The sequence below is a fragment of the Somniosus microcephalus genome, chromosome 4 (assembly GCF_052327205.1).
Source record: "Somniosus microcephalus isolate GS21.2 chromosome 4, FLI_Smic_1.0, whole genome shotgun sequence".
Classification (NCBI taxonomy): Eukaryota; Metazoa; Chordata; class Chondrichthyes; order Squaliformes; family Somniosidae; genus Somniosus; species Somniosus microcephalus.
The window spans coordinates 266,812,637-266,837,088 of record NC_140990.1 but is presented as its reverse complement, the minus strand read 5'-3'; the positions used below and the strand labels follow the sequence as shown (position 1 = coordinate 266,837,088).

Sequence of the window (24,452 nt, the reverse complement as noted above, 5' to 3'; positions counted from 1 at the left end):
AAACAGCATGCTATATATAGAGCTAAGTGATCCCACAACCAATGGATCAGGTCAAAGCTCTGCAACTCTGCCACATCTAGTTGTGAATGGTGGTGGAAAATTAAGCACCTTACAGGAGTAGGCTCCACGAACATACCCATCCACAATGATGATGGAGCCTAGCACGTGAGTGCAAAAGACAAGATTAAAGTATTCACAACCATCTTCAGTCAGAAGGACTGAGTGGATGATCCTTCTTGGCCTTCTGAGGTCCCCACAATCACAAATGCCAATCTTCAGCCAATTTGATTCACTCCTCATAACATCAAAGTGCTGAAGACCTGTACTCCAGAACTAGCTGCACCTCTAGCTAAGCTATTACAGTACAGCTACAACACCAGCATCTACCCAACATTGCCAAGTATATCCTGTTCATAAAATGGAGGACAAATTCAACCTAGCCAATTACTACCCAATCAATCATCAGCAAAGTGATGGAAGGAGTCGTCAACAGTGTTATCAAATGGCACTTCACTAACTACCACTATGGTTTTAGTTGTTGGAGGCCAGTTATCTCCGCTCTTGCACATCGCTGCAGGAGTTCCTCAGTGCACTGTCCTAGGCCCAACTATCTTAAGCTAAAAAATTTCATGGCTATGGGGAAAGAGCTAGGGAATGGGATTAATTGGCTGGCTCTTTCAAAGAGCTGGCACAGGCACGATGGGTTGAATGGCCCATTTTAAAGGCAGTGCAGGAACAGGGAGACCTGGGGGGTTCATGTACATAAATCTTTGAAGGTGGCAGGACGAGAATTAGCAAATTCAGGAGGCTTAATAGTGCATGTAGTAACAGACTGCTGTATATTTATAACAGATGACTATATAATATGATAAATAACTCCATAAATGAGGCTGTGTGGAAGATTAGCAGTGATAGATCCTAGCTGTGTGAAGTGTATGTTTGCTTAATTTTAAGAATAGTCATTCCTGACAGCTCAGTGATCTCTGGTCTATGCAGAGCTATCTTATCTCAGCCAGGACAGTAGTAAGCAACAGCATTTTAACCTAAGAAAGGGAAAAATTAGCAAGGGCTATCCATGGCTGAGAGTTATTTCTGTCCACTTTGTATATTGGACTGCTCGAGAGCTGCACTGGTGTATGAGGTTCCTGTGTGTTTGGGGACGGGCAGGTAAAGGTGGGGGGGAGATCTCTGGACAATCCATTGATGATTCGGTCGACCCTATTATACGACAGCTGGAAGATGTACGCATGTGATTTCAGAGGAAGGAAAGGATTGATGATCCTCCTTCTTCCCTTCCTCATCATCGTTATATAAGCTACCTACACTAATTTTCCAGGCTTTCACATGACTGTACCTGAGGGCTGCCAGCACCTGTAAAATTATACCTCCCTATATGATTGCATTCAGGAGAGAAAATTCAAAAGGAAAAATGTATTTGAAGAAACATGAAACTAACTTTTTTTTTTCTTATACAGGGCTGGATTTGTCCAGAGCCTGCTTCAGACAGAGATGATCTGGTCTACTTTGAACACAAACCTTTTGAAACGGAACAGACTGATGGAGAACACACTGGGGAAGAGGACGAGGAAAATAACAGAAATATAGAACGGCGAGATGGCAACCCTCTAGATATAGCTGTAACGAGGCTGGCTGATTTGGAGAAGAACATAGAGAGAAGGTATCTGAAGAGCCCCTTAAGTACCACCATTCAGATCAAACTGGATAATGTGGGCACAGTTACAGTTCCTGCTCCTGCACCATCCAATACTGGTGATGGTGATGGGTAGGTTATCGAGATTAACTTGGAAAATTATTGTGCTTTTCTGCTAATTGGAGCCTTTTTTCTTGCCTGTTTCCCCCTTGTTTCTTGTGTGTGTGTGATCCATGTGGATCATCCTTATCTGCATGGTGCTTTGTAGAGACTTCTTTTACTGTGGATGTTTTTGTCTGCAGGAATGTCCTACGTCATATTGGTCCTATATTAGCTTTAAGGCATGTTGCCACAATGCTATAGGGGAGTTCAAATGCCTAAACATTATATCAACTCTTTTACTGGCTGTGCACACTGCTGTTTAAAAACTGGTTGGCTTTGTGATATTTATGTACTTGACACTATAATCTAAACTGCATTAATGATTTTTTAACCATTAGTTTCTTTTTGCTTTCAACAGAAGTGACGAAGACATTGCCCCTGGATTGAAAATGTGGCGTAAAGCCTTGTCTCAAGCTCACAATGCTGCTCAGGTAGCAATGTGCCTGCAACAATTAGAGAAGGCAATAGCATGGGAGAAATCGATCATGAAAGTTGTGAGTACTGCTTTTTCTTTCTATTAGCATGCCCATTTAATTTATGTAATTATATTTTCTTAATTTCTCCCATTACATACAACTATAAACACATGCAACATGCTTCCTTCAGACAGTAGGATGAGACAATTTAGAACAGACTTCTCGGCAGTCAGTGCCACATTGATCAGCTCGCAGGTGTAGCTCTGTTGAGTGGAACTGATCTAGCAAGCTTCTCCTCCCTTACATTTCCTCCCTTACATCCCCTCCTTCAAAATGCCCCATGTAATAAAATGGCTAGGAAAACTTACTCATTCAGGAGAAAACAATGTAAATGATTCCTGTGTCTGGTATTCCAAATGGACAGAACAGATAGGAGTCCCAGCAGTTACACAGACCAGGCCACTGGTGAAGAATTTTTTAATGTTATGACACTGGTTGATATTCATAGATATGTTGTGTTTTTCTTATTTAGCAAAATGCTATACGGTAACGGCTGAGTTGTCTACTCAATACTGGACTATTCCAGTAGCGTGCTACTATAGTCACATGGTTTCTTGATCAAGTTTAATCAAATCTTTTTTCTGTAATTTTTATCAGTACTGCCAGATATGTCGAAAAGGAGATAACGAAGAATTGCTTCTACTTTGTGACGGTTGTGACAAGGGATGCCATACTTACTGCCACAGACCCAAGATTACTACAATTCCAGATGGTGACTGGTTTTGTCCTGCCTGCATCGCTAAGGTAATATAATCTGGAAGTCCAAATCTATGCACTTCATAATAGATGTTTGTATAATATTTTATAATGGCTGTGACATTTGTCAACTGTTAAAATAGTGCTTGCAAATGTTATGGTGTAACTTAGCTTTATGAGGTGGATTGTGAATGTGTTGGCTAGCATTGAGGGTGCTATATTACGCTACACTGAACTTTCAAATCTGTACTGTTAGGATGGAAATGTTAGTAGCTGGCATGGCCATATTGTGTTTTACTTTTTAAAACCATATGTGCAATATTTAGCTATTGGTTTAATTTATATATTTTTTATTTATATTTTATATTATCTACTTTTCATATGTTGATTTTACTACCAACCTTCTGTGCTTCCAAATTTGCACCAAGTCTGAAGAAAGCATTTTTTAAGCTACAAAACGCTTGGGCGAGTGCTGGTGACTACAAAACTTTCACTATTGGCAACAGTGGTAAAGCAAGTTTGGAAGAACAGATGATGGAAAATAATGAAATCAATAAATGGAATGAAAGTAATAGAAATAATTGGTTTGTTCATTTTTCACTAGCTTTTGTACTGTGCATCAAGATTTTTTTCTCGCTTTACTTCCAATCCCTACTTCTCTTCAGTTCCTTCCTTTTTTGATGGAATCAGTGTTCTCATATCAGAAAAGCATAGTTCTAATTTGACATTAATCCTCAGACTCGTCATCTTTCTTATCCATGCAATATATTTGAATGGACTGCACCATTCAATCACTGGAAATTTTCAACAAAACCTGAACCTTTGCATTAATAATTTTGTGTGCATTTACATACTGACTTTGATTAGTGTGAAGAGAAGGAGTAAGATCAGTAATCTGATTTTCCATTACAATGGGAATAGCAAACTGAGACCCTGGCAGCTGGGAGTTTGAAAACATAATTGACCACAAGTCTTCAGTAGTTTGAGGTCCAAAGTCATTCTTCTAGTTGCCTTTCAGTGTCATGTAATCTTTCTAATAAGTTCTTTCCACCAAATAAAGGAAGGCTTCATTTCAGACTTGACAGACTTCTTGTGCTTATATTTCTATTAACTTTAGCTGTATTTTGAAACACAACATAAATTTAAAACTAAAACACAATTGGAGAAGGGAATTCACTTGTGCTGTTCTATAAACATTAGAAGATCTGCAAAGCAGTTATTTGAAGTGATGTACAACATTTCACTGGATTATCTTCAGTTTAGCTAATCTAAAATTAATCTGCCTGCTTCCCAAATACGTTGGTTAACAAAATTAGTTGGACTGTTTCAAAACAAGAATACTCACATCATGGGTAAAGTGACTTAGCTAGCTTGGAACAATCACGGTGTGTGTATTACTTGAGAGAGCTTGGGCAAAACTGTATGATCGTCCACTTAGTGCATACTGTAGTCCTGAATAGGTACTCAGTGTTTTTTTTTGCTAACCTTATGATTATGCTTCTGGTGGTCATGTGATGCTAGAGGACTGAATGAGGAGGCCTTTCTTATTATTATTTTGTCTATATAGTTTACAAAAAGGGATTATACAATAGTTAAATTAATATCTAACTCAAAACCAATAAATTGCTAACTTGGAGCACAAATTCAGTAGGAAGTGAACATTCAATAGATCATATTGCAGAAGGGTGATGGTATGTAGAGCGTGCCTTCATGCAAAAGATGAGCATTGACACTGGACATACTTATTAGGCTAGATTTTGCTGAAAAACACCATTATTAATGTGCAAATCGGCCAGCAATTTGTAGCGAGAAAGAGCTACCCCGTGAATTGCAAATCGCCACAAGTTTCTGGCCGATTTGGGCCACGCCGCTGTTAGCTTTGTGAAACGGCATCTCGTGCTTAAACCTCCATGATTTTCATGAAGCTGCTGCATTTACACATTAATTGTCCATTAAACGTACCACAGAAAGTTAAGCCTAGTAATTAACAGCATAAGTACCCTTTTAATGACATGATAATTGTTAATGACTGTTAATCAACCTCTCTTACCTGGAAAGTGAACAATTATAAGTGTGTAGTCTCATTCCTTCAGGTTGTGAATTGTTTTAGGAGATTTAAAAAATGTCACATTTAAAAAAATAAAAAAAAATAAAAATAAATTATTTTCCTTTCTGTATTTTTTCTCTCTCTCTTAATCCAGTCTTTCGTTCCCTCTCTTTATGTACCTGATGTGACATTGAATTAACCCACTCTAATTCACCTTCCTTTTCAGTTCTTCCTCTGTTTATTTCTCAAACCTTAAATCTCATTGGTTAAGGAGATACATAGGGTCATAACGGCACAGAAGGAGGCCATTCGGCCCATCAAGACCATGCCGGCTCTCTGCAGAGCAATCCAGTCAGTCCCATTCCCCCGCAACCCTGCAAGTTTATTTCCCTCAAGTGCCTATCCAGTCTCCCCTTGAAAACATTGAGTGTCTCCGCTTCCACCACTTCCGTCGGGCAGCGAGGTCCTCACCACTCGCTGCGTAACAAAGATATTCCTCACATCCCCCCTGTATCTCTTGCCCAAAACCTTAAATCTGTATTCCCAGTCCTTGTACCATCAACTAGTGGGAACAGCCTTTCCCCATCTAGCCTCTCCAAACCCGTCATAATCTTGTACACCTCGATCAAACTCACTGTTTGTCCTATTGCTCACCAAGATCCCTGTTGCCCTTGCTGTGCCGTTATCAACTCGCACTTCCAGCAGCTTTGTGGGAAAATTGTATTAAACCCTAAATGTGCATGAAAAAGTCTAACTAATGGGACATGCTACGAGATGCCCCGCTCCAGCAAAATCTGGCCCATTGTGTCATTGTGCTTAAGGCAGTATGTCTCAATATACTTCTTGTGTCGTGCTCTTGATTCATGACTTCAAACTACTCTACCATGACTGCCACCAGGGACAGTCCTGTAACCACCATCCCAACCCTAGTATTTTTAAAATTTAAATTGCTATCTCCAGACATAGTGAAACTTTGGACAGAATCTATAATTGTACTACTGTGTGTTGTTCACAGTTCATGTGGATGTTGTATGAGAGTGTTACTTGTCCACCATTGCAGTTTACTGAAATCTTAGTGAGAATAATTAAATAACCTGCATTTTTGAAATGTCATTATCGGGATGTGGGTGCTGCTGGCAAGGCTGGCATTTATTACTCATCCCTAGTGTCCTTGAAAAGATGGTGGTGACCTGGCTTCTTGAACCACTGCAGTGCGTGTGGTGAAGGTGCTCCCACAATGCTGTTAGGTAAGGAGTTCCAGGATATTGACGCAGTGGCAATAAAGGTCGGGGTTTGGGAGGTGCTGCCGAGGAAGCCTTGGTGAGTTGCTGCAGTGCATCCTAGAACATAAAAACATAAGAAATAGGAGCAGGAGCAGGCCATTTGGCCCTTCGAGCTTGCTCCGCCATTCAATGAGATCATGGCTGATCATCTACCTCAACTCCACTTTCCTGCACTATCCCCATATCCCTTGATTCCCTTAATATCCAAAAATCTATCGATCCCTGCCTTGAATATACTCAACGACTGAGCATCCACAGCCCTCTGGGGTAGAGAATTCCAAAGATTCACCACCCTCAGTGAAGAAATTTCTCCTCATCTCAGTCCTAAATGGCTGACCCCTTTATTCTGAGACTGTGACCCCTGGTTCTAGGCTCCCCGGCCAGGGGAAACATCCTCCTTGCATCTACCTTGTCAAGTCCTGTAAGAATTTTGTATGTTTCAATGAGATCACCTCTCATTCTTCTAAACTCTAGAGAATATAGGCCTAGTCTACTCAGCCACTCCACATAGGACAATCCCCCCATCCCAGGAATCAGTCTGGTGAACGTTTGTTGCACTCCCTCTATGGCAAGTATATCCTTCCTTAGGTAAGGAGACCAAAACTGTACATAATACGCCAGGTGTGGTCTCACCAAGACCCTATATAATTGCAGTAAGACGTTTTTACTCTTATACTCAAATCCTTTTGTAATAAAGGCCAACATACCATTTGCTTTCCTAATTGCTTGCTGTACCTGCATATTCACTTTCAGCGATTTGTGTACCAGGACACCCAGGTCCCTCTGAACACCAACATTTCCCAATCTCTCAACATTTAAAAAATACTCTGTTTTCTATTTTTCCTACCAAAGTGGGTAACATTTCTGCACATTATATTCCATTTGCCAGGTTCTTGCCTACTCGCTTAGCATGTCTATATCCCCTTGCAGCCTCTTTGCATCCTCCTCACAACTTGCATTCCCACCCAGCTTTGTATCATCAGCAAACTTGGATAAATACATTTGGTCCCCTCATCCAAATCATTGATATAGATTGTAAATAGCTGAGGCCCAAGCACTGATCCTTGTGGTACCCCACTAGTTACAGCCTGCCAACCTGAAAATGACCTGTTTATTCCTATTCTCTCTCTTCTGTCCATTAACCAATCTTCAATCCATGCTAGTATATTACCCCCAAGCCCTAATTTTGTTTAATAACCTCTGGTGTGGCACCTTATCGAATGCCTTCTGAAAATCCAAATACACCACATCCACTGGTTCCCCTTTATCTATTCTGCTAGTTACAACCTCAAAAAACTCTTAACAGATTTGTCAAACACGATTTCCCTTTCAGAAATCCGTGTTGACTCTGCCCAATCCTATTATTACTTTCTAAGTGCCCTGTTACCATGCCCTTAATAATAAATTCTAGCATTTTCCCTACTACTGATATCAGGCTAACTGGTCTGTAGTTCCTCGTTTTCTCCTGTAGCTGGAACACATGCAGCCACAGTACACCGGTGGCAGAAGGGTGGATGTTGGGGGAAAAACTATTTTAACCACATCGTTATGCTACCTTTGTAATAATGGAATTGTTTTCTTTTAGTGTGTATTTTTAACTGTCCTTGACTAGTTCTTACAGTTATAAAAAAGTTAATTTATCTTTTAGCATCTTGCTGATGTGACTTTCATAACCTAAGCTCTTTAAGAAGTCCTAAGCTGTAAACGATATTTTCAAATAGTTTTGCACTATAAAATAGCTTCTGTGTTCTTGTCAAGTGTATAAATTACAGTAAATCAGTCATCCGCTTAACAAAAATATAGATGTAGGAATCGTAGTACAAAGCAGATGAAAATGTACATAGAAATCTGTTGTACTGGTTTTCATAGGATATTTAATGCAAATAATGATGATGGTTCTGAGATCACCATATTTTTTCTTATTTTTCATCAAATATACCTGGTTTCTTGGTGAAAGCTCCAATATATCTATGTTTTAAAGTCTAAAATTATAATTCAGTTATTAAGACCATGAGGATCACCATTATATTCATGAGAGAATGGGCGCAAAATTCGGATCTGTGGTACCCTTATTTTGGTCACTACAAGTGCCCTTGGAGGTCCAAAATGGTGTCCGCGGTGCGTGCACACACACACTTCTGATGTGCGTCGCGCCAGAAGCCATATTGGTGAGAGTGTTAGTGCACGCACCCAGGGAGTGTCTGCTGGAAGTATGCAGAGTTGACAGATCATGACGTCAACCAGCGTGCAATACTGATTTGAGACCAGCGCTGCCATTTGGAAGCTCAACGCTCCAGCTAACGCACTCTCTTAACCTTGCACAGCTGAACATGCGTTCAGCAGCAGGAAGGACCTCCCCTAGCGCTATTTAAAGGGATCATCAACTTACAGGTTAGTTGCTGGTTGATTTCTACTGGCTGTTGCTACAATTCTACAAGTATTTGGCCCTTTCTATAGTTGTTTAAAGTTGCAAAAGTCTACAGGGAGTGGCGTGGCAGGTGCTGAAGAACTTTTTCCTGACATCAAGGCTTCTGCACAAACCACTTGCTGACAGACATGGGTGCACTAGTAGACATTCCCCTTGGAATACGACGTGACTTGGAGAATGAACAGAGGGCATGCAGAGCAGGACAAGCTGCTGGAAGAGGGAGCAGGGCTCTCAGCAGGAGGCCATATCCGCCCAGGTTGTTTAGGGAGCTATTCTCTTACCTGAACCTCAGCGAGGAACAATGCGTGAGACATCTGCGCTTCAGTAAGGACATCCTCACTGAAATCTGCCACTTGCTGCAGCAACAACTGCAACCTCAGAGCAGGGCAAGGACCGCATTGCCAGTGGCTGTGAAGGTGACCGTGGTGATGAACTTTTATGCATTAGGCACCTTGCAGGCTGGAGCTGGAGATATTTGCAACATCTCGCAGTTTTCCGCCCACTGTTGCGGAAGCGAGGTCACTGAGGCTCTGTCTTCAAAGAGAGCTGACTACATTTCATTCTTGCCAGAGAGCAGCAGGTGAAGCAAGCACGTGGCTTTGCTAGGATTGCAGGCTTCTCCATGCTGCAGGGTGCCATTGACTGCACGCACGTTGATTTGCGGGTGCCACGTGTCAACTCGGAGATGTACCGCAACCGAAAGGGATTCCACTCCCTCAACGTCCAGCTGGTGTGCGACCATAGGCAGCGAATCATGCCGGTCAATGCCAGAACTCATCTGAGTGCAATACCAGTAAACGTAACCCCAATTCCCCATTCACGAACCGTCTGACACCTTACCCTCCCTCTGTCACTGACCATCTCAGCATTTGCTTGGCCACAATGCAAAACTAAAAGTCGACACAAAATAAACATTCCAAACCAAATTTATAAATCAAATCATGCCATATTGCATACAAACGTAAACTAATCTCTCTTGGAGCCACTGCCACCCCACTGGGGCGGCGCCTCAGCAATTCTAGTAATCTGTTGGAGGACAGATTGCTGGACTGCTGTGACACTCTGCAAGCCCCTTTGAACATTGGAATCCAGCGCATGACGGCAGCAGTATGAGTATGCATAGCAGCAAGAAGACCTTGCATGACAGCAGTTTGAGCTGCATCACTCTGACGTTGCTTCTGCTTGTGCTGCAATGGAAGCTGAGACATCGGCCATCAGATGCTGCATCCTGGTTGTGTCCGCAAATGTGCTAATGGAGTTGCCCACCACTTCCATGCTGGAAAGAATGGGCTCCAAGTTCTGTGCAAAGCCCTGTGCCAAGTTGGTGCTGGACTCCTCCAGGCTCCTTGACATTGCACGCAGGCTTTCTGACAGGCTTCCCAATGCACCAAGCATTTCATTATGCATACCCATCAGCCTTTTTCTGTAGCCTGCCCCATCTAAGTGCTCAACTGAGTCCTCTGCAGCAGAACTTGTGTGCAACTTTGCCCTCAGGCAAGCTGGCACCGACCGGTTTGCTATCCTTGCCTCCTGCCTGGTGTCTCACCATGTGCAGATCCCACTTCTATGCTATCCTCTAAATTACGTGCAGTCAGTATCTGAGCTAGTGGCTGCGAGTGTGAAATCGAGTGACAGTCCATCACTGTCTTCTTCCATTTCCACCTGTTGCTTTTCCACCACTGTCTGGCCAGATTGCTTTTCATAAGTATCTGAAAGGAGAAAGGCACGAGCAAGATTGTGGAGAGGGGATCAGCAGAACATACGATCATACGAATTAGGAGCAGGAGTAGGCCACTCGGCCCTTCGAGCCTGCTCCGCCATTCAATAAGATCATGGCTGATCCGGTTACTCCACATTCCTGCTTACCCCTGATAACTTTTCACCCCCTTGCTTACCAAGAATCTATCTACCTCTGCCTTAAAAATATTCAAAGACTCTGCTTCCACTGCCCTCTGAGGAAGAGAGTTCCAAAGACTCACGACCCTCTGAGAAAAAATTTCTCCTCATCTCTGTCTTAAATGGGCGACCCTTAATTTTAAACAGTGACCCCTAGTTCTAGATTTTCCCACAAGAGGAAACATCCTCTCCACATCCACCCTGTCCAGACCCCTCAGGGTCTTATATGTTTCAATCAAGTCACCTCTTACTCTTCTAAACTCCAGCGGATACAAGCCTAGCCTGTCCAACCTTTCCTCATAAGACAACCCGCCCATTCTAGGTATTAGTCTAGTAAACCTTCTCTGAACTGCTTCCAACGCATTTACATCCTTCCTTAAATAAGGAGACCAATACTGTACACAGTACTCCAGATGTGGTCTCACCAATGCCCTGTATAACTGAAGCATAATATCCCTACTTTTGTATTCAATTCCCCTCGCAATAAACGATAACATTCTATTAGATTTCCTAATTACTTGCTGTATCGGCATAGTAACCTTTTGCGATTCATGCACTAGGACACCCAGATCCCTCTGCATCTCAGAGCTCTGCAATCTCTCACCATTTAGATAATATGCTTCTTTTTTATTCTTCCTGCCAAAATGGACAACTTCACATTTTCCCACATTATACTCCATTTGCCAGGTCTTTGCCCACTCACTTAACCTACCTATATCCCTTTGTAGCCTCCTTATGTCCTCTTCACAATTTACTTTCCTACCTATCTTTGTGTCATCAGCAAATTTAGCAACCATACCTTCGGTCCCTTCATCCAAGTCATTTATATAAATTGTAAAAAGTTGAGGCCCCAGCACTGATCCCTGTGGCACGCCACTCGTTACATCTTGCCACTCAGAAAATTACCCATTTATTCCTACTCTCTGTTTACTGTTAGCTAGCCAATCTTCTATCCATATGTTACCCCCTACACCATGAGCTTTTATTTTCCGCATTAACCTTTGATGTGGCACCTTATCAAATGCCTTCTGGAAATCTAAGTACAGTACATCCACTGGTTCCCCTTTATCCACAGCACATGTTACTTCCTCAAAGAATGCCAATAAATTGGTTAAACATGATTTCCCTTGCATAAAACCATGTTGACTCTGCCTGATTACTTTGATTGTTTCTAAGTGCCCTGCTATAACGTCTTTAATAATAGCTTCTAACATCTTCCCTATGACAGATGTTAAGCTAACTGGCCTGTAGTTTCTGTCTCCCTTCCTTTTTGAATAAAGGGGTTACATTCACTATTTTCCAATCTAATGGAACCTTCCCCGAATCTAGGGAATTTTGGAAAATTAAAACGAACGCATCAACTATCTCACTAGCCACTTCTTTTAAGACCCTAGGTGCATACCACCATCTGCAGCTTGTAAATCAGAAGAGATTGTGGGATGTGGGGAAAGTGGGATGAGAAGGAGGATTAGGTATGAGGATACCGTCATCTTCGAGGTTTCAGTCCCGTTGCTGGCCTAAGCCTCCGCAATGGCCATTCCGATAATGGCAAGCACCGTCTCCGCCATGAGGATTAGGATATGCAGGCACGCCTGTCCCCCACCGGTTAGTTCCTCCTGCCTTCGGTTGTGCACCACCTCGTCCTGTAAGAGGCAGGGAAGTGTGTCAGTGAGTGTCGTGCAGTCTGTTTGGGTGATGTGGCTGTCATGGTTGAATAGCTGGCAGTGTGTGCAAGCTTTGAGATGTGGGTGTGAGGTTTGCAGCAGTGCTAAGTGTGTGAGGGTGAGGTGAAGCTATGAATGTTAGGTATCAGTTCTGATTGATAGAGATTGTTGGTAGGTGAGTGATGGGGGTATGGTGCATTGCACAATTGTTGAGTCTAGTGGTGCAGTTTGTGGAATATGGCATTTGAAGATGCATTCACTGACCTTGACCACTCGTGTGAGGTCATTGAATTTTTTGCGGCACTGCATCCAGGTCCTTGGGGCTTGACTCCTGGCATTGACCGTCATGGCTATCTGCTCCCACTGCCTTCTGAGCATTTGTCTGGAGAGCCTCCTGGCCCCCTGTGGATACAGCACATCTCTCCTCCTTTCTACCTCCTCCACCAAGGCCTCCAGTGCAGCGTTGGAAAACTCTGGAGCCCGTTCTCTCTCATATGCCATTATTGAGTGTTTCCCAGGTCAGAATTTGTTGTACAACGACTTCTACCGCGTGCTCCAGCCACACTACACCTCCCCTTTAAGAAGTGCAGCTGTCTTTAAGTGGTACTAACCTCTCACGATTTTGGGCCCCCTGCTGCTGTGTGCAGCTAATCAACAGCGCGGTTAGCACCGGCTGCACACTACAATCATGGAAATGAGCACACAGCACGAAGTTGGCGTGCTGCCTGCATCACATTGAACAGGCGAAGGTTAATTGCGTATTGTGATCTCCATGCCTGTTTTTGGGAGCTATCGAATTTAGCCCCCCCATGTGTTTTAGGATCATAGAACCAGATCATAGGTCCACATTCCTGCTGTCCTAGCAGTTGTATCCCACAACGTCATGTTCTTCAAGATTCATGTCCAATTTTAGCTTCGAGATCAAAACTACTTGCCCCTACAATCTCGCTTGGTAAGCTGTTCCACAAAACTATCATTAGAGTAATATTTATACATCCTGTCTGTCTACCACTTCCCCAATCTATACTCATGTACCCTTGTTTTGCTGTCTCATGGCAATACAAATAGTGCTGACTGGTCCCCTACATCCCTAAGCCTTACTAATTTGAAAACTTAAATTATATACCTTCAGCTTCCTTCTCTTCAATGTGAAGATCCCCATTCATTCAGCCTATCCTCATGTTTTTTTTCTTTAGCCCCTTTCCCATCATAGTAGATTTTCTGTGTATTTTCCTAGCTCGTCTACATCCTCCTTGTATTGCAGATTCCAGAACTGCGTATTATACTATAGGTGGGACCCGACCAATACTCTGTATAATAAGAGAAGTATTTCCTTTGAACTACACTCCATTACTTTTTTATGCAACTTAAAAACCAATTCGCTCTTTGACAATCGCCAGACAGTGATGTTTATTGGACAGTATTTTCCTGTTTATTCTGTAATGCCTTTGCCTGGTCTGTATCTCTAAATTCATGACTTTATATTAAATTGCAACTGCCAATTGTCCACCCACTTCCCCAGTCTCAAGTCCTCTTGCAGTTTGTCCCCATCACCACCATACTAACCACGCCTGCTATTTTTATGTAATCTGCAAACTTTGAGATGAAGCTATCAGTACCTTCTTCCAGATCATTTATGAAAATATTGAACTGTCAGGTGCAGCGCCGAGCCCACCCGTCACACCCCTCCATCCAGAATACTTCTCATTCATGCACTCTTGAGAGTCACAATAAAACCCCTTTCAGCAATATTGAGGGAAATTTTAAACCCAAAAACAGGCGAGTTTGGGTCAAGTAGGATTTTAAAAATCCCACCCACTTCCGATTTTAACAGGGGCGGGCAACCAACCCGCTCACAGCAAGCGGGTTAGCAATTTACATATTATAATGAAGCTGCGTGCCTCAGATTTAACCACCATTTTAAATTTAACCATGGCCAACTGAGTTTTCTGGGCCTCGGGAAACCCGACAGCTAAAGGGAGGCGAGGACTAATGGATCCAGGAGGTAAGTGCCTTTCCACTTACCTGCTGGATCCAGTATACCTGCTTCACCAACCCCTGCACGATCGGGCACCCCCACCGAACCTTACGATCTTCCTCCCGCTCTTACCTCTGATGTTGCCTGGCTCTGGACTCCGATCTTCACCCCCCCGATCTTCCATCCTGCTGTTAAATTTGGCAGGACCTGAGGGAAGCCCGTTCTTCTAGATTTTCTGACCTCAAACCAAATCTTCCCCCCCCCCCCCCCCCCCCCAAGCTCGCTCCCTCCCTCCGATTTATTATCCTGCCCATTATGTCTTCTAATGTTCTAATACAGTACCTTATTAAGAGTCTTACTAAAGTCCAAGTACATTACTCTTCATCGCCCTAAGTTCTCCACTGACTTGTCCTTGATAATTGAATCTAGAATTTTGTTTGGTACTGATGTAGCATGCAGATCCTGAGCATGTATATTAAATATGGTGACATTGGGTACTGATGAATTTCTCATTTCTGCATTATTGGATGCGATTCAGGTAATTTTCAGAGTACTTATTTCAATGGACTGAATTTCCAGTACATGCTGGCAGAAAGAAAGCTTCTTCACTGACGGTGTTTAGTCTGATATTTCAAAAGTGTTTAATTTGACAATAATAAAACTATTTAGCTTACATTGCAAAATTTAACAAAATGACAATTTGTAATTTTTGCTACTCTAATTTCTCTGACTATGTCCAATATCTCCTTTTGGTAGGCAAGTGGTCAGTCTCCACGGAGTAAAAAATTTCTAAATCGTCCAAGGAAGAATTTTGAACAGAAGAAGGGCAGGAGGTTATCTGGAGCCGGTGTTAGTGATGAAGAGGAGACAGCTAGTACAAGCAGTACCCCAAAGAAGGGAGGTAAAGAGTCCAAAAAACGAAAAGTGGATGACAGCCCATTTGTGAACTCACCTAGGCTAGAGGGTTCATCACCTCCCAAGAAGTGGAAAACAATAAAAGATAATAGCAAGGATTTGGCTCTGTGCAGGTATGAATTTGACTTCCAAATGTATAAGTATGCTTAATATAAATAGTTAACATTGATCTTTTCTTAAACTAAAAACAAAAATTGCTGGAAACATTTCTCTGGCAAAGTGGAGAAGGCTCCAGTAGCTTGGGCGTATGATGGAAGAAAAAGGCAGGTGACACCAGTGATGCAGACCCTCCATTGGCCATTTACCAATAGGGGATTCCCATCCCAAGCTCCATTCTCAGAAGTGCTGATGCGCCCATCCTACATTACCAGCACCTGCTGTTTGAGACAAAATGGTTAAGATCTGAAGTTGTTAAAGTCAGTGGGCTGTAAAGTGCCTAGTAGAAACAAGAGGTGCTATTCCTCCAGCTTGTGTGAACCAGTGTGTCATGGCAGGAACAGTCCCTGCGGAATTCTGAAAGGGAAGGGAGGGGAAGATGTGTTTGGTGGTGAAATCGCGTTGGAGGTGGTGGAAATGACGGATGATCCATCGAATTCAGAGGCTGGGGTGGGGGGGGTGCAGGAAATGGGGGACCCTAGCATGGTTCTGGGAGGAAGGGGTGAGGGTAAAACTACAGGAAATAGGACAGACACGGTCAAGGGCCCTATCTACCACAGTGGGGAGGAAATACACATTTTGGAAGCGCTGGTGTGGCAGGTGGCATCGTTGGAGCAGACCCATGCAGAAACTGGAACAAAAGAATCTTAATCCTTACAGGAAGCTGGGTGGGAAGAAGTATAATCGAGGTTGCTGTGAGAGTCAGTGGGCTTTGTAGTAGACATTCTATCCCCCCTGAGATTGGATATAGAGAAGTTGAGGAAGGGAAGGGAAGAGTCAGTGATGGACCACGTGAAGGTCAGGGAGGGATGGAAGTTGGAAGATTTAAAAAATTCCTCTGCTTAAGGCAAGAACAGGAAGCAGCACAAGCACAGTCATCTATGTACCGGAAGGGGACCTGAGTAGAACTGGAACAAAGAATGTTCAACATATCCAACAAAAGGGCAGGCATAGCTAGGACCCATGCGGGTTCCCATAACGACACCTTTTATTTGGAAGAGATGAATGGCGTTTAAGAAAAACATGTTGAATGTAGGAAGAGGTTCAGCCAAGCAGAGTAGGGTGGTAGTGGATGGAGACTGGTTGGGCCAGTGCAAGGAAGAAGCAGCTGTCCTGGTGGGGGCTGGAGGTGTAGAGGGACTGAACTTGCATAGCGTAAAGGAGATGGTTAGGGCCAAACAACTGGAATTGGTTAAAGTCGCAGAGAGCATCAGAAGATTTGTGGATTATGTGGGTAGGGGAGAAAAAATAGAGTTGAGATAAGAGGGATTAGGTTCCGTGGGGCAGGAGCAGGCTGAAACGATAGGTCTGCTGGAACAGTCCTGTTTGTGGATCTTGGGGAGGAGGGAGAACATAGGACCAGGAGTAGGCCATTCAACCCCTCGAGCCTATTCTGCCATTCAGTTGGATTGTGGTCAATCTGTACCTCAACTCCATTTACCTGCCTTTCTTCCATATTTCTTTGACATCCTTACCTAACAAAAATGTTACTGATCTTGAAAATTTCAATTGACCCAACATCCACAACACAACAACTTGCATTTATATAGCGTTTTTAACATAGTAAAACATCCCACAGTGCTTCACAGGAGCGTTATCAAACAAAATTTGACACCGAGCCAGCCACATAAGGGGATATTAGGACAGGTGACCAAAAACTTGGTCGAAGAGGTAGGTCTTGAGGAACATCTTAAAGGAGAAGGAAGGAGCTGGAGAGGCGTAGAAGTTTAGGGAGGGAATTCCAGAGCTTGGGGCCTAGGCAGCTGAAGGCACAGTCTTTTGGGGGAGTGATTTCCAGTGTTCCACTTCTTCTTGTGTGAAAAAGTGTTTCTTGATTTCACTCCTAAATGGTCTAGCTCTAATTTTAACTTTCTAAACTCCTGAGAATACAAGCCAAGTTTATAAAACCTGACCTCCTAAGCCCTGCTTTCATTTGGGTGAATCTGCTCTGTACCCCTTCCAACGCCAATATATATTTCCTGAGGTTCGGTGCCCAAAACTGAACGCAGTACTTCAGATGTATCGCTTTTTCACTTTAGAATTCCAATCCCCTTATCATAAAGGCCAACATCCTATTACCCTTTCTGATTACTTTTTGTACCTATGCACTAGCTTTTAGTGATTTGTGTATATGGACACCTACATTCCTTTGCTCTGCCACAGCTCCTAGGGGGAAAAATTCAGTATCGCCCCGTTTGGGGCGCCATTATCGGCCGTGCGCAGAGTTTAGCGCCTGGCGCTAATTATCGCCTCCGACGGCAAACTTGGCTTTTATCGCCCCTGGAGGTGATGTGAAGCGCATAATTTAGCGCTCCAACCTGTCTTAAGGCACAAAGGCCAAGGAGCGAGGCGCTACCTCAGCACTGGCGAAGCAAGGAAGGGCAAATCAAAATAAACCTGCAAAGTGCTGCTCAGTACTCAAAACTCCTTCACACAGCGTTGAATCTCTCCAGAAGTCAGTCTCTCTCTCTCTCAAAATGACAGTTTTGCACCACGCATCGACAAAAAAAGGCAGGAAGCGGTCGCCTTTAAATAGCGCTCCCCTAGTCCCTTTCTGACAGCATAACGCTCCCCTCAACCTGTCGTTGCTAGCGGCAGGCAGTAAGGCAGGGGGTGCCACTCAATATCCGGTCCGGGGTGCTGCACACTCAACTGACATCACAATCTGCTGGCACAGGAGATCGTGGCGGTAGTGTTTAGCGCCGCCGCAAAATGTCTAGTTAATTTCGCGAGCGGCGCAAACATCGCTGCGCCTGGGTGCTAGTTGTTTTCCGCCCCATTAGCGCCCTCTTAAGGCGCTAACGGGAGGCGCAACCAACTGAATTTTTCCCCCCTAGTCTCTCACTATTAAGAAAATATTCTGATTTGTCTTTCTCAGATCCAAAGTGGATAACAATGAATGCCATCTACTGTAGTTTTGCCCATTCACTTAGTCTGTCTGTGTCCCTTTGCAACTTCCTGCTCCCATCCACACAATTTTCTGTGCCTCCTAACTTGGTGTCATCTGCAAACTTGAAAATACAACTCTTTATTCATTCACTAGACTCGTCAGACATTTTGCAAAGAAGAATGAGGAGAGGCAATATAAACTAAATGGTACAATTTTAAAGGGGGTGCAGGAACAGAGAGACCTGGGGGTTCACATTCACAAATCTTTGAATGACAAGTTGATACGGCTGTTAAGAAAACACATGGGATCCTGGGCTTTATAAATAGATGAATAGAGTACAAAAGCAAGGAAGTTAGGCTAAATCATTATAAATTACTGGTTGGGCCTCAGTTTGCAGTCTTGTGTCCAATTCTGGGCACTATATTTTAGGAAGGATGTCAAGACCTTAGAGAGGGTGCAGATGTGATTTACTAGAATTATACCAGGGATGAGGGACTTCAGTTATGTGGAGAAACTAGAGACACTGGGATTGTTTTCCTCAGAGCAGAAAAGTTTGGGGGAGATTTAACAGAGGTGTTCATAATTATGAAGGGTTTTAATAGAGTAAATAAGGAGAAACTGTTTCCAGTGGCAGGTGGATTGGTAACCAGGGGAATCGAGGGATATGGGATTTGGGCGGGAAAGTGGAGTTGAGGTCGAAGATCAGCCATGATCTTATTGAATGGCAGAGCAGGCTCGGGGCCGTATGGCTTATTCTGGCTCCTAATTCTTATGTTCAGAGGACACAGATTTAAGGTAATTGGCAAAAAAACCAGAGGGGCGATGAGGAGAATGTTTTTTACGCAACGAGCTGTTATGTTCTGGAATGCACTGCCTGAAAGAGTGGTGGAATCAGATTCAATAGTAACTTTAAATATGGAATTGAATATATTACTTGAAAAGGAAAATTTTGCAGGGCTATGGGGGAAAGAGCAGGGGAGTGGAACTAATTGGATAACTCTTGCAAAGAGCCGGTTCAAGCACGATGGTCGAATGGCGTTCTTCTGTACTTTCTGATTCTATGATTACCTGCTCTTCACGTATCCATGCTGATTCTCATTGATCATTGTGCAAGTATTCAGTCATTCTGCATCTGATAGATTCCAGTAACTTCCCCACAATTAATATTAAATTGACAGGTTTATCGTTAGCTAATGTCTCCCTTTCACTCTTCTTAAATAATGGAGTGACATTTGAAATTTTCCAATACAATGCACAATCTAGAGAGCATTTGGAAAATTATGACTAATGTATCTGCAATTTCATCACCTATTTCTTTTAATACCTTGGGTGGAAACCATCAGGTCCTGGAGATTTGTCTAAAGCCTTATTATTTTCTCTTACTTTTTTTTTAACTTATCTTGAATCTACTATGTTCATCCCCTTGCCTTATTTTTAGTTTCCTCTGTACCGCTGATATTTTGTCCTCGTCCTCCATTTTTTACTTATATTGAATCTGCCACGTTTGTCCCCTTGCCTTATTTTTAGTTTCCCTTGTACCACTGGTGTTTTGTCCTCTTTCTCCATGGTGAAAACGGATGCAACGTACTAATTTAACAAGTCTGCCAGATCTTATAGTCTATTATAGTCTTGCTTGCATCTGTCTTTAATGGACCCATTTACCACTCTTTCTCAATATACTTATAAAATCTTTTGCTGTTAGCTTTGATATCCCTTGCAAGATTTTTCATATTCCCATTTTACGCCTCTTATTACTTTCTTTGTATTCCTTTGTTGCTATTTATAGATCTCCCAGTCTGCTGGATTTCCACTTTTCCTTGCATTTGTGTAAGCCCCTTCTTTTAGCTTGATACTGTCTCTTACCTTATTTGTTGACCGTGGTTCCTTAACTACACAAGTGGAGCTATGCCTTTTATGGGTACGTACTAGTTTGTATTTGTACCAAATACTTCGTTGAATAGGCAAACTATCCCTCCTCGTCCTTCTTGAATTGTCTGCAGCCTTTGACACGGTTGACCACTCCATCCTCCTCCAACGCCACTCCAATTGTGCACCCGACTGGTTCCATTCTTATCTATCAAATCATAGCCAGAGAATCACCTGCAATGGCTTTTCTTCCCACTTTGTTACCTCTGGTGTCCCCCAAGTATCTATCCTTGGCCCCCTCCTATTTCTCATCTGAATTCTGCCCCTTGGCGACATCATCCGAAAACACAGCGTCAGTTTCCACATGGACGCCGACGACACCCAGCTCCACCTCACCACCACTTCTCTCGACCCCGCCACGGTCTTTAAACTGCCAGACTGCTTTGTCAGACATCCAGTTCTGGTTAAGCAAAAATGTTCTCCAATTAAGTATTCGGAACACCGAACCACTGTTTTCGGTCCCCGCCACAAACTCCGTTCCCTAGCCACTGACTCCATCTCTCTCCCGAACATTTGTCTGAGGCTGAACCATGCTGTTCGCAACCTTGGTGTCATATTTGACCCTGAACTGAGCTTCCAACCATATATCCACAGCATAACTAAGATCGCCTATTTCCACCTCCGTAACATCGCCTGCCTCCGCCCTTGCCTCAGCTCATTCGCTGCTGAAACCCTCATCCATGCCTTTGTTACCTCTAGACTTGACTATTCCAACGCACTCCTGGCTGGTTTCCCACATTCTACCCTCCGTAAACTTGAGGTCATCTAAAACTCGACTGCCCGTGTCCTAACTCGCACCAAGTCCTGTTCACCCATCACCCCTGTGCTCGCTGACCTACATTGGCTCCTGGTTAAGCAACGCCTCGATTTCAAAATTCTCATCCTTGTTTTCAAATCCTTCCATGGCCTCGCCCCTCCCTATCTCTGTAATCTGCTCCAGCCCCACAAACCCCCCCAAACCACCGAGATACCTGCGTTCCTCTAATTCTGCCCTCTTGAGCATCCCTGATTTATAATCGCTCAACCATTGGTGACCATGCCTTCTGTTGCCTAGGCCTTAAGCTCAGGAATTCCCAGCCTAAACTTGTCCGTCTCGCTACCTGTCTTTCCTGCTTTAAGACACTCCTTAAAACCTACCTCTTTGACCAAGCTTTTGGTCACCTGCCCTAATTTCTCCTTGTATGGCTTGGTGTCAAATTTTTTGTCTTATAATAGTCCTGTGAAGTGCCTTGGGACGTTTTACTACATTAAAGGCGCTATATAAATACAAGTTGTTGTTATTGTTGTTGAATACTTCCCACTGTGGATTTATCCATTAACAGTTAAGCACAGTTTACTGTGGTCAATTTATTTCTTATCCCTTCGAAGTTTGCCTTAATTAAATTTAAAACCTTGGTTTGTGACTCTTCATGCTCCCTCTCAAACTTAAAATCAAATTCAATCATTTTATGGCTACTATTTAGAAGATGCTGCCTTACTGTCAGATTGTTAACTAATTCTGGCTTATTACTCATTACTAAAACCAGCGTGGCCTGTTCCTTTCTTAGTTTTCTACAACAATGTTTTAGAACCATCTCGAATACATTCCAGAAATTCATTGCATTTACCACTTGAGCTGTTCTACTTCTCCCAGTCTATGTCAAAATAAAAATCTCCCAATATATCCACATTTTTTTTGCTACATGTTGCCCTGATTTCTGTATTTATACATCTCCCGACCACATCACTATTATCAGGTCGGTAGACAACTCCTACCAGAGTCTTGCATCCTTTGCTGTTCCTTCACTCTACCTGTAGTGTTTCCACTGACCAATCACCCTTACTGAAATCCCTTCTTTCTACTGTGTTTTTTTTAATCAATATTGCTACGACCCCTCCTTTCCTAATTTCCCAATGCTTTCCAGAAGTGGGTAGTGAGTGATTTTTTTTCACTTTTAAGGTAATATGCAAATATGAAAGACCAATCAAGCACATAATTCTCGGATTTTTTGTTTCAGCATTTCACCTAGTTAAGAAACTTTACTTTTTTTTGCAGCGTAATGTTATCGGAGCTGGAAACCCATGAGGACGCATGGCCCTTCTTACTCCCTGTGAACTCCAAACTGGTACCTGGGTACAAAAAGGTTATAAAGAAACCCATGGACTTCTCTACTATTAGAGAAAAACTCAACAATGGACTGTAAGTATCTGTATATTTTTTCATCAATCATATTTAAAAGATTTGAAGTATTACAGAGCTGTCTTCCTTTTTGCAATAATACTGATTCCTAAACAAATATTCTTTCCTAGATACCCTAATACTGAAGTATTTGCTGTGGATGCCAGACTAGTTTTTGACAACTGTGAAACATTTAATGAAGATGATTCGGACATAGGCAGAGCTGGTCACAACATGAGGAGATTTTTTGAAAAGCGATGGGCTGAGCTTTTTAAGGGAAGTTAAAGCAATCAAAATACGAATTAAGGTATAAAGACATTGGGACCAGCGGCCTGAAATACTGGTGTCTTCATATCTATGGGGAAGTGCAAGATAATTTGCACAAATCAACAGATACTTCACATCACTTCTTAAAATGTGGAAATGCCAGCCAAGGATTATTCTAGAAAAGAAGGTTCGCTCCTTTGGAGACCATAGCTCTTGAACTATGGCAATGTTTTACGGACAGCTTCGGTAGAACAGGGAAGCACACCCAAAGAGTTCAGTGGCATGGGGTGGTCCTAGTGCAATAGCAACCAATATTTCAAAACGCACTGAAATAGTATACAACCACCAGAGCTGTAATGGGGGACTGGAAATCCTCTCCCTCTTGTAAAAATATACATGGAAGTAAATGGAAAAAATCTTGAATTTTTTTTTGTAGCTTATATTTTAGTGAATGTATTTAATTTTTGTTAATTTATGAATAAAATGTCAAGTCTTCATTTTCTATGAAAAGGAAGAGGCAGCAAAATTGCTTTAAATCTTCAAGGAAATAAAACAACGAATGTTTTTGAATAATAAAACAAAGCCAATTGATAACTGTTTACACTGGTCTGTCCGGGAAGGGCACTGGAGAACCTGTTGTTACTGTAGACATAAAATTACAGATCTGCTTATCAATGCACCACCTACTTAGTCTCAAAGTAAATTCGAGAACAGTGGATCAACAAAGAAACATCTGTATATAATTGTTCATTAATGTTAATATTAATTAAGTCTTGTTCAAATATGTATGATGTGTACATATTGTTTGCAGGCATTGAATATTGTTATGCCTTAGAATAACCGTAGCATTTTATTTTAGTCTTAAAATGATTATACGTATATGGCTTGTACATATCCTCTACAAATACTGTGGAGTCTCCTAATGTTGGGTAGTGCCTGCCTTTAAAACAGGGTGTAGGGGATATTAGGTTTTCCATTTTCTATTTTTGTTATATAATTTTTGAGCCACTGTGGTCTCAAATTCCAATATAATCATTTGTATCCATACAATAAATTACAATTTCCTATACACAGTATTTTTCATAATGCATTTCCCTCCATCTGCCTTGCCACAGAACTTGGTACACAATGGCTCTTTGTAACCACTGTGTTTAACCACTGTGTTTAACTACTGTGTGTTGCAGTGGCCTGTTGGAGGCAGCTCAGATCAGAAATTTTTGTACCTGAGTCAAAGTACTTGAAGTTATTTTATTTAAATATGTTGTGAAAAAGGGTAGTTTTCTTTCTTAGGAGCATTATTTTTCACTAGTATGTGTGGCACGGACATAATAAAAGGGTGTTTTCCAATCTCTCTTTCTATTGGTTTTGATTTCTAAAATTGATATGTTTGAGCTGTTCTATTCTGCATTACTGTGTCGGTTATGAATAATTTTGTAAACTCAAGGTTCCATATAAATCTGGTATCCTAAGTAATATGAAAATGTTTTTAGTTCATTTTAGCTGTCGAGGAGCTGTACCATGGGTTAGTAGAATGGGTTTGCTCAAACTGACGCTTAACTCACTAAAGTAAAATTGTACTATTTTAACAGCTGTTAAACTAACTATATTGAACTTGGCACACTTTTACAAGGATATATTGGTTGCTTTTTTTTTGCAAGTTAAAATTTAATTATTGGAAATTAGAGTTAGAACATTGGAATTGTAATCTATGCTTGAATATTGGGAGAAACCAAAATAGAAATACCTTAAAGTTGGGAATGTTGGATTTATGCATATATATTAATGCATTTTTACTGCAACTTTTCAAAATACTAGATCATCTCCTGTGATGTTCATGAATATTCTAAGTCATGGGATGG

General features: G+C 42.2%; 1 protein-coding gene across 22 annotated transcripts in view; it reads left to right on the top strand.

Moving 5' to 3' along the window:
• The window catches only part of baz2ba (bromodomain adjacent to zinc finger domain, 2Ba), a 367,748-nt gene extending 343,808 nt beyond the window's left edge, over nt 1-23,940 (top strand). For 17 of the 22 annotated variants that reach the window (XM_085986365.1, XM_085986359.1, XM_085986360.1 and 14 more), the window contains 6 exons: nt 1,476-1,783; nt 2,172-2,307; nt 2,887-3,033; nt 15,038-15,309; nt 22,204-22,347; nt 22,458-23,940. In XM_085986365.1, the coding sequence (XP_085842491.1) occupies nt 1,476-1,783; nt 2,172-2,307; nt 2,887-3,033; nt 15,038-15,309; nt 22,204-22,347; nt 22,458-22,611 (1,161 nt within the window). In that variant the 3' untranslated portion in view covers nt 22,612-23,940. Of the gene's footprint in view, nt 1-1,475; nt 1,784-2,171; nt 2,308-2,886; nt 3,034-15,037; nt 15,310-20,028; nt 20,161-22,203; nt 22,348-22,457 lie in introns of those variants that run through there. The other 5 variants (XM_085986373.1, XM_085986377.1, XM_085986376.1 and 2 more) reach the window with 2 other exon arrangements.
• The last annotated feature ends 512 nt before the right edge of the window (nt 23,941-24,452 follow it).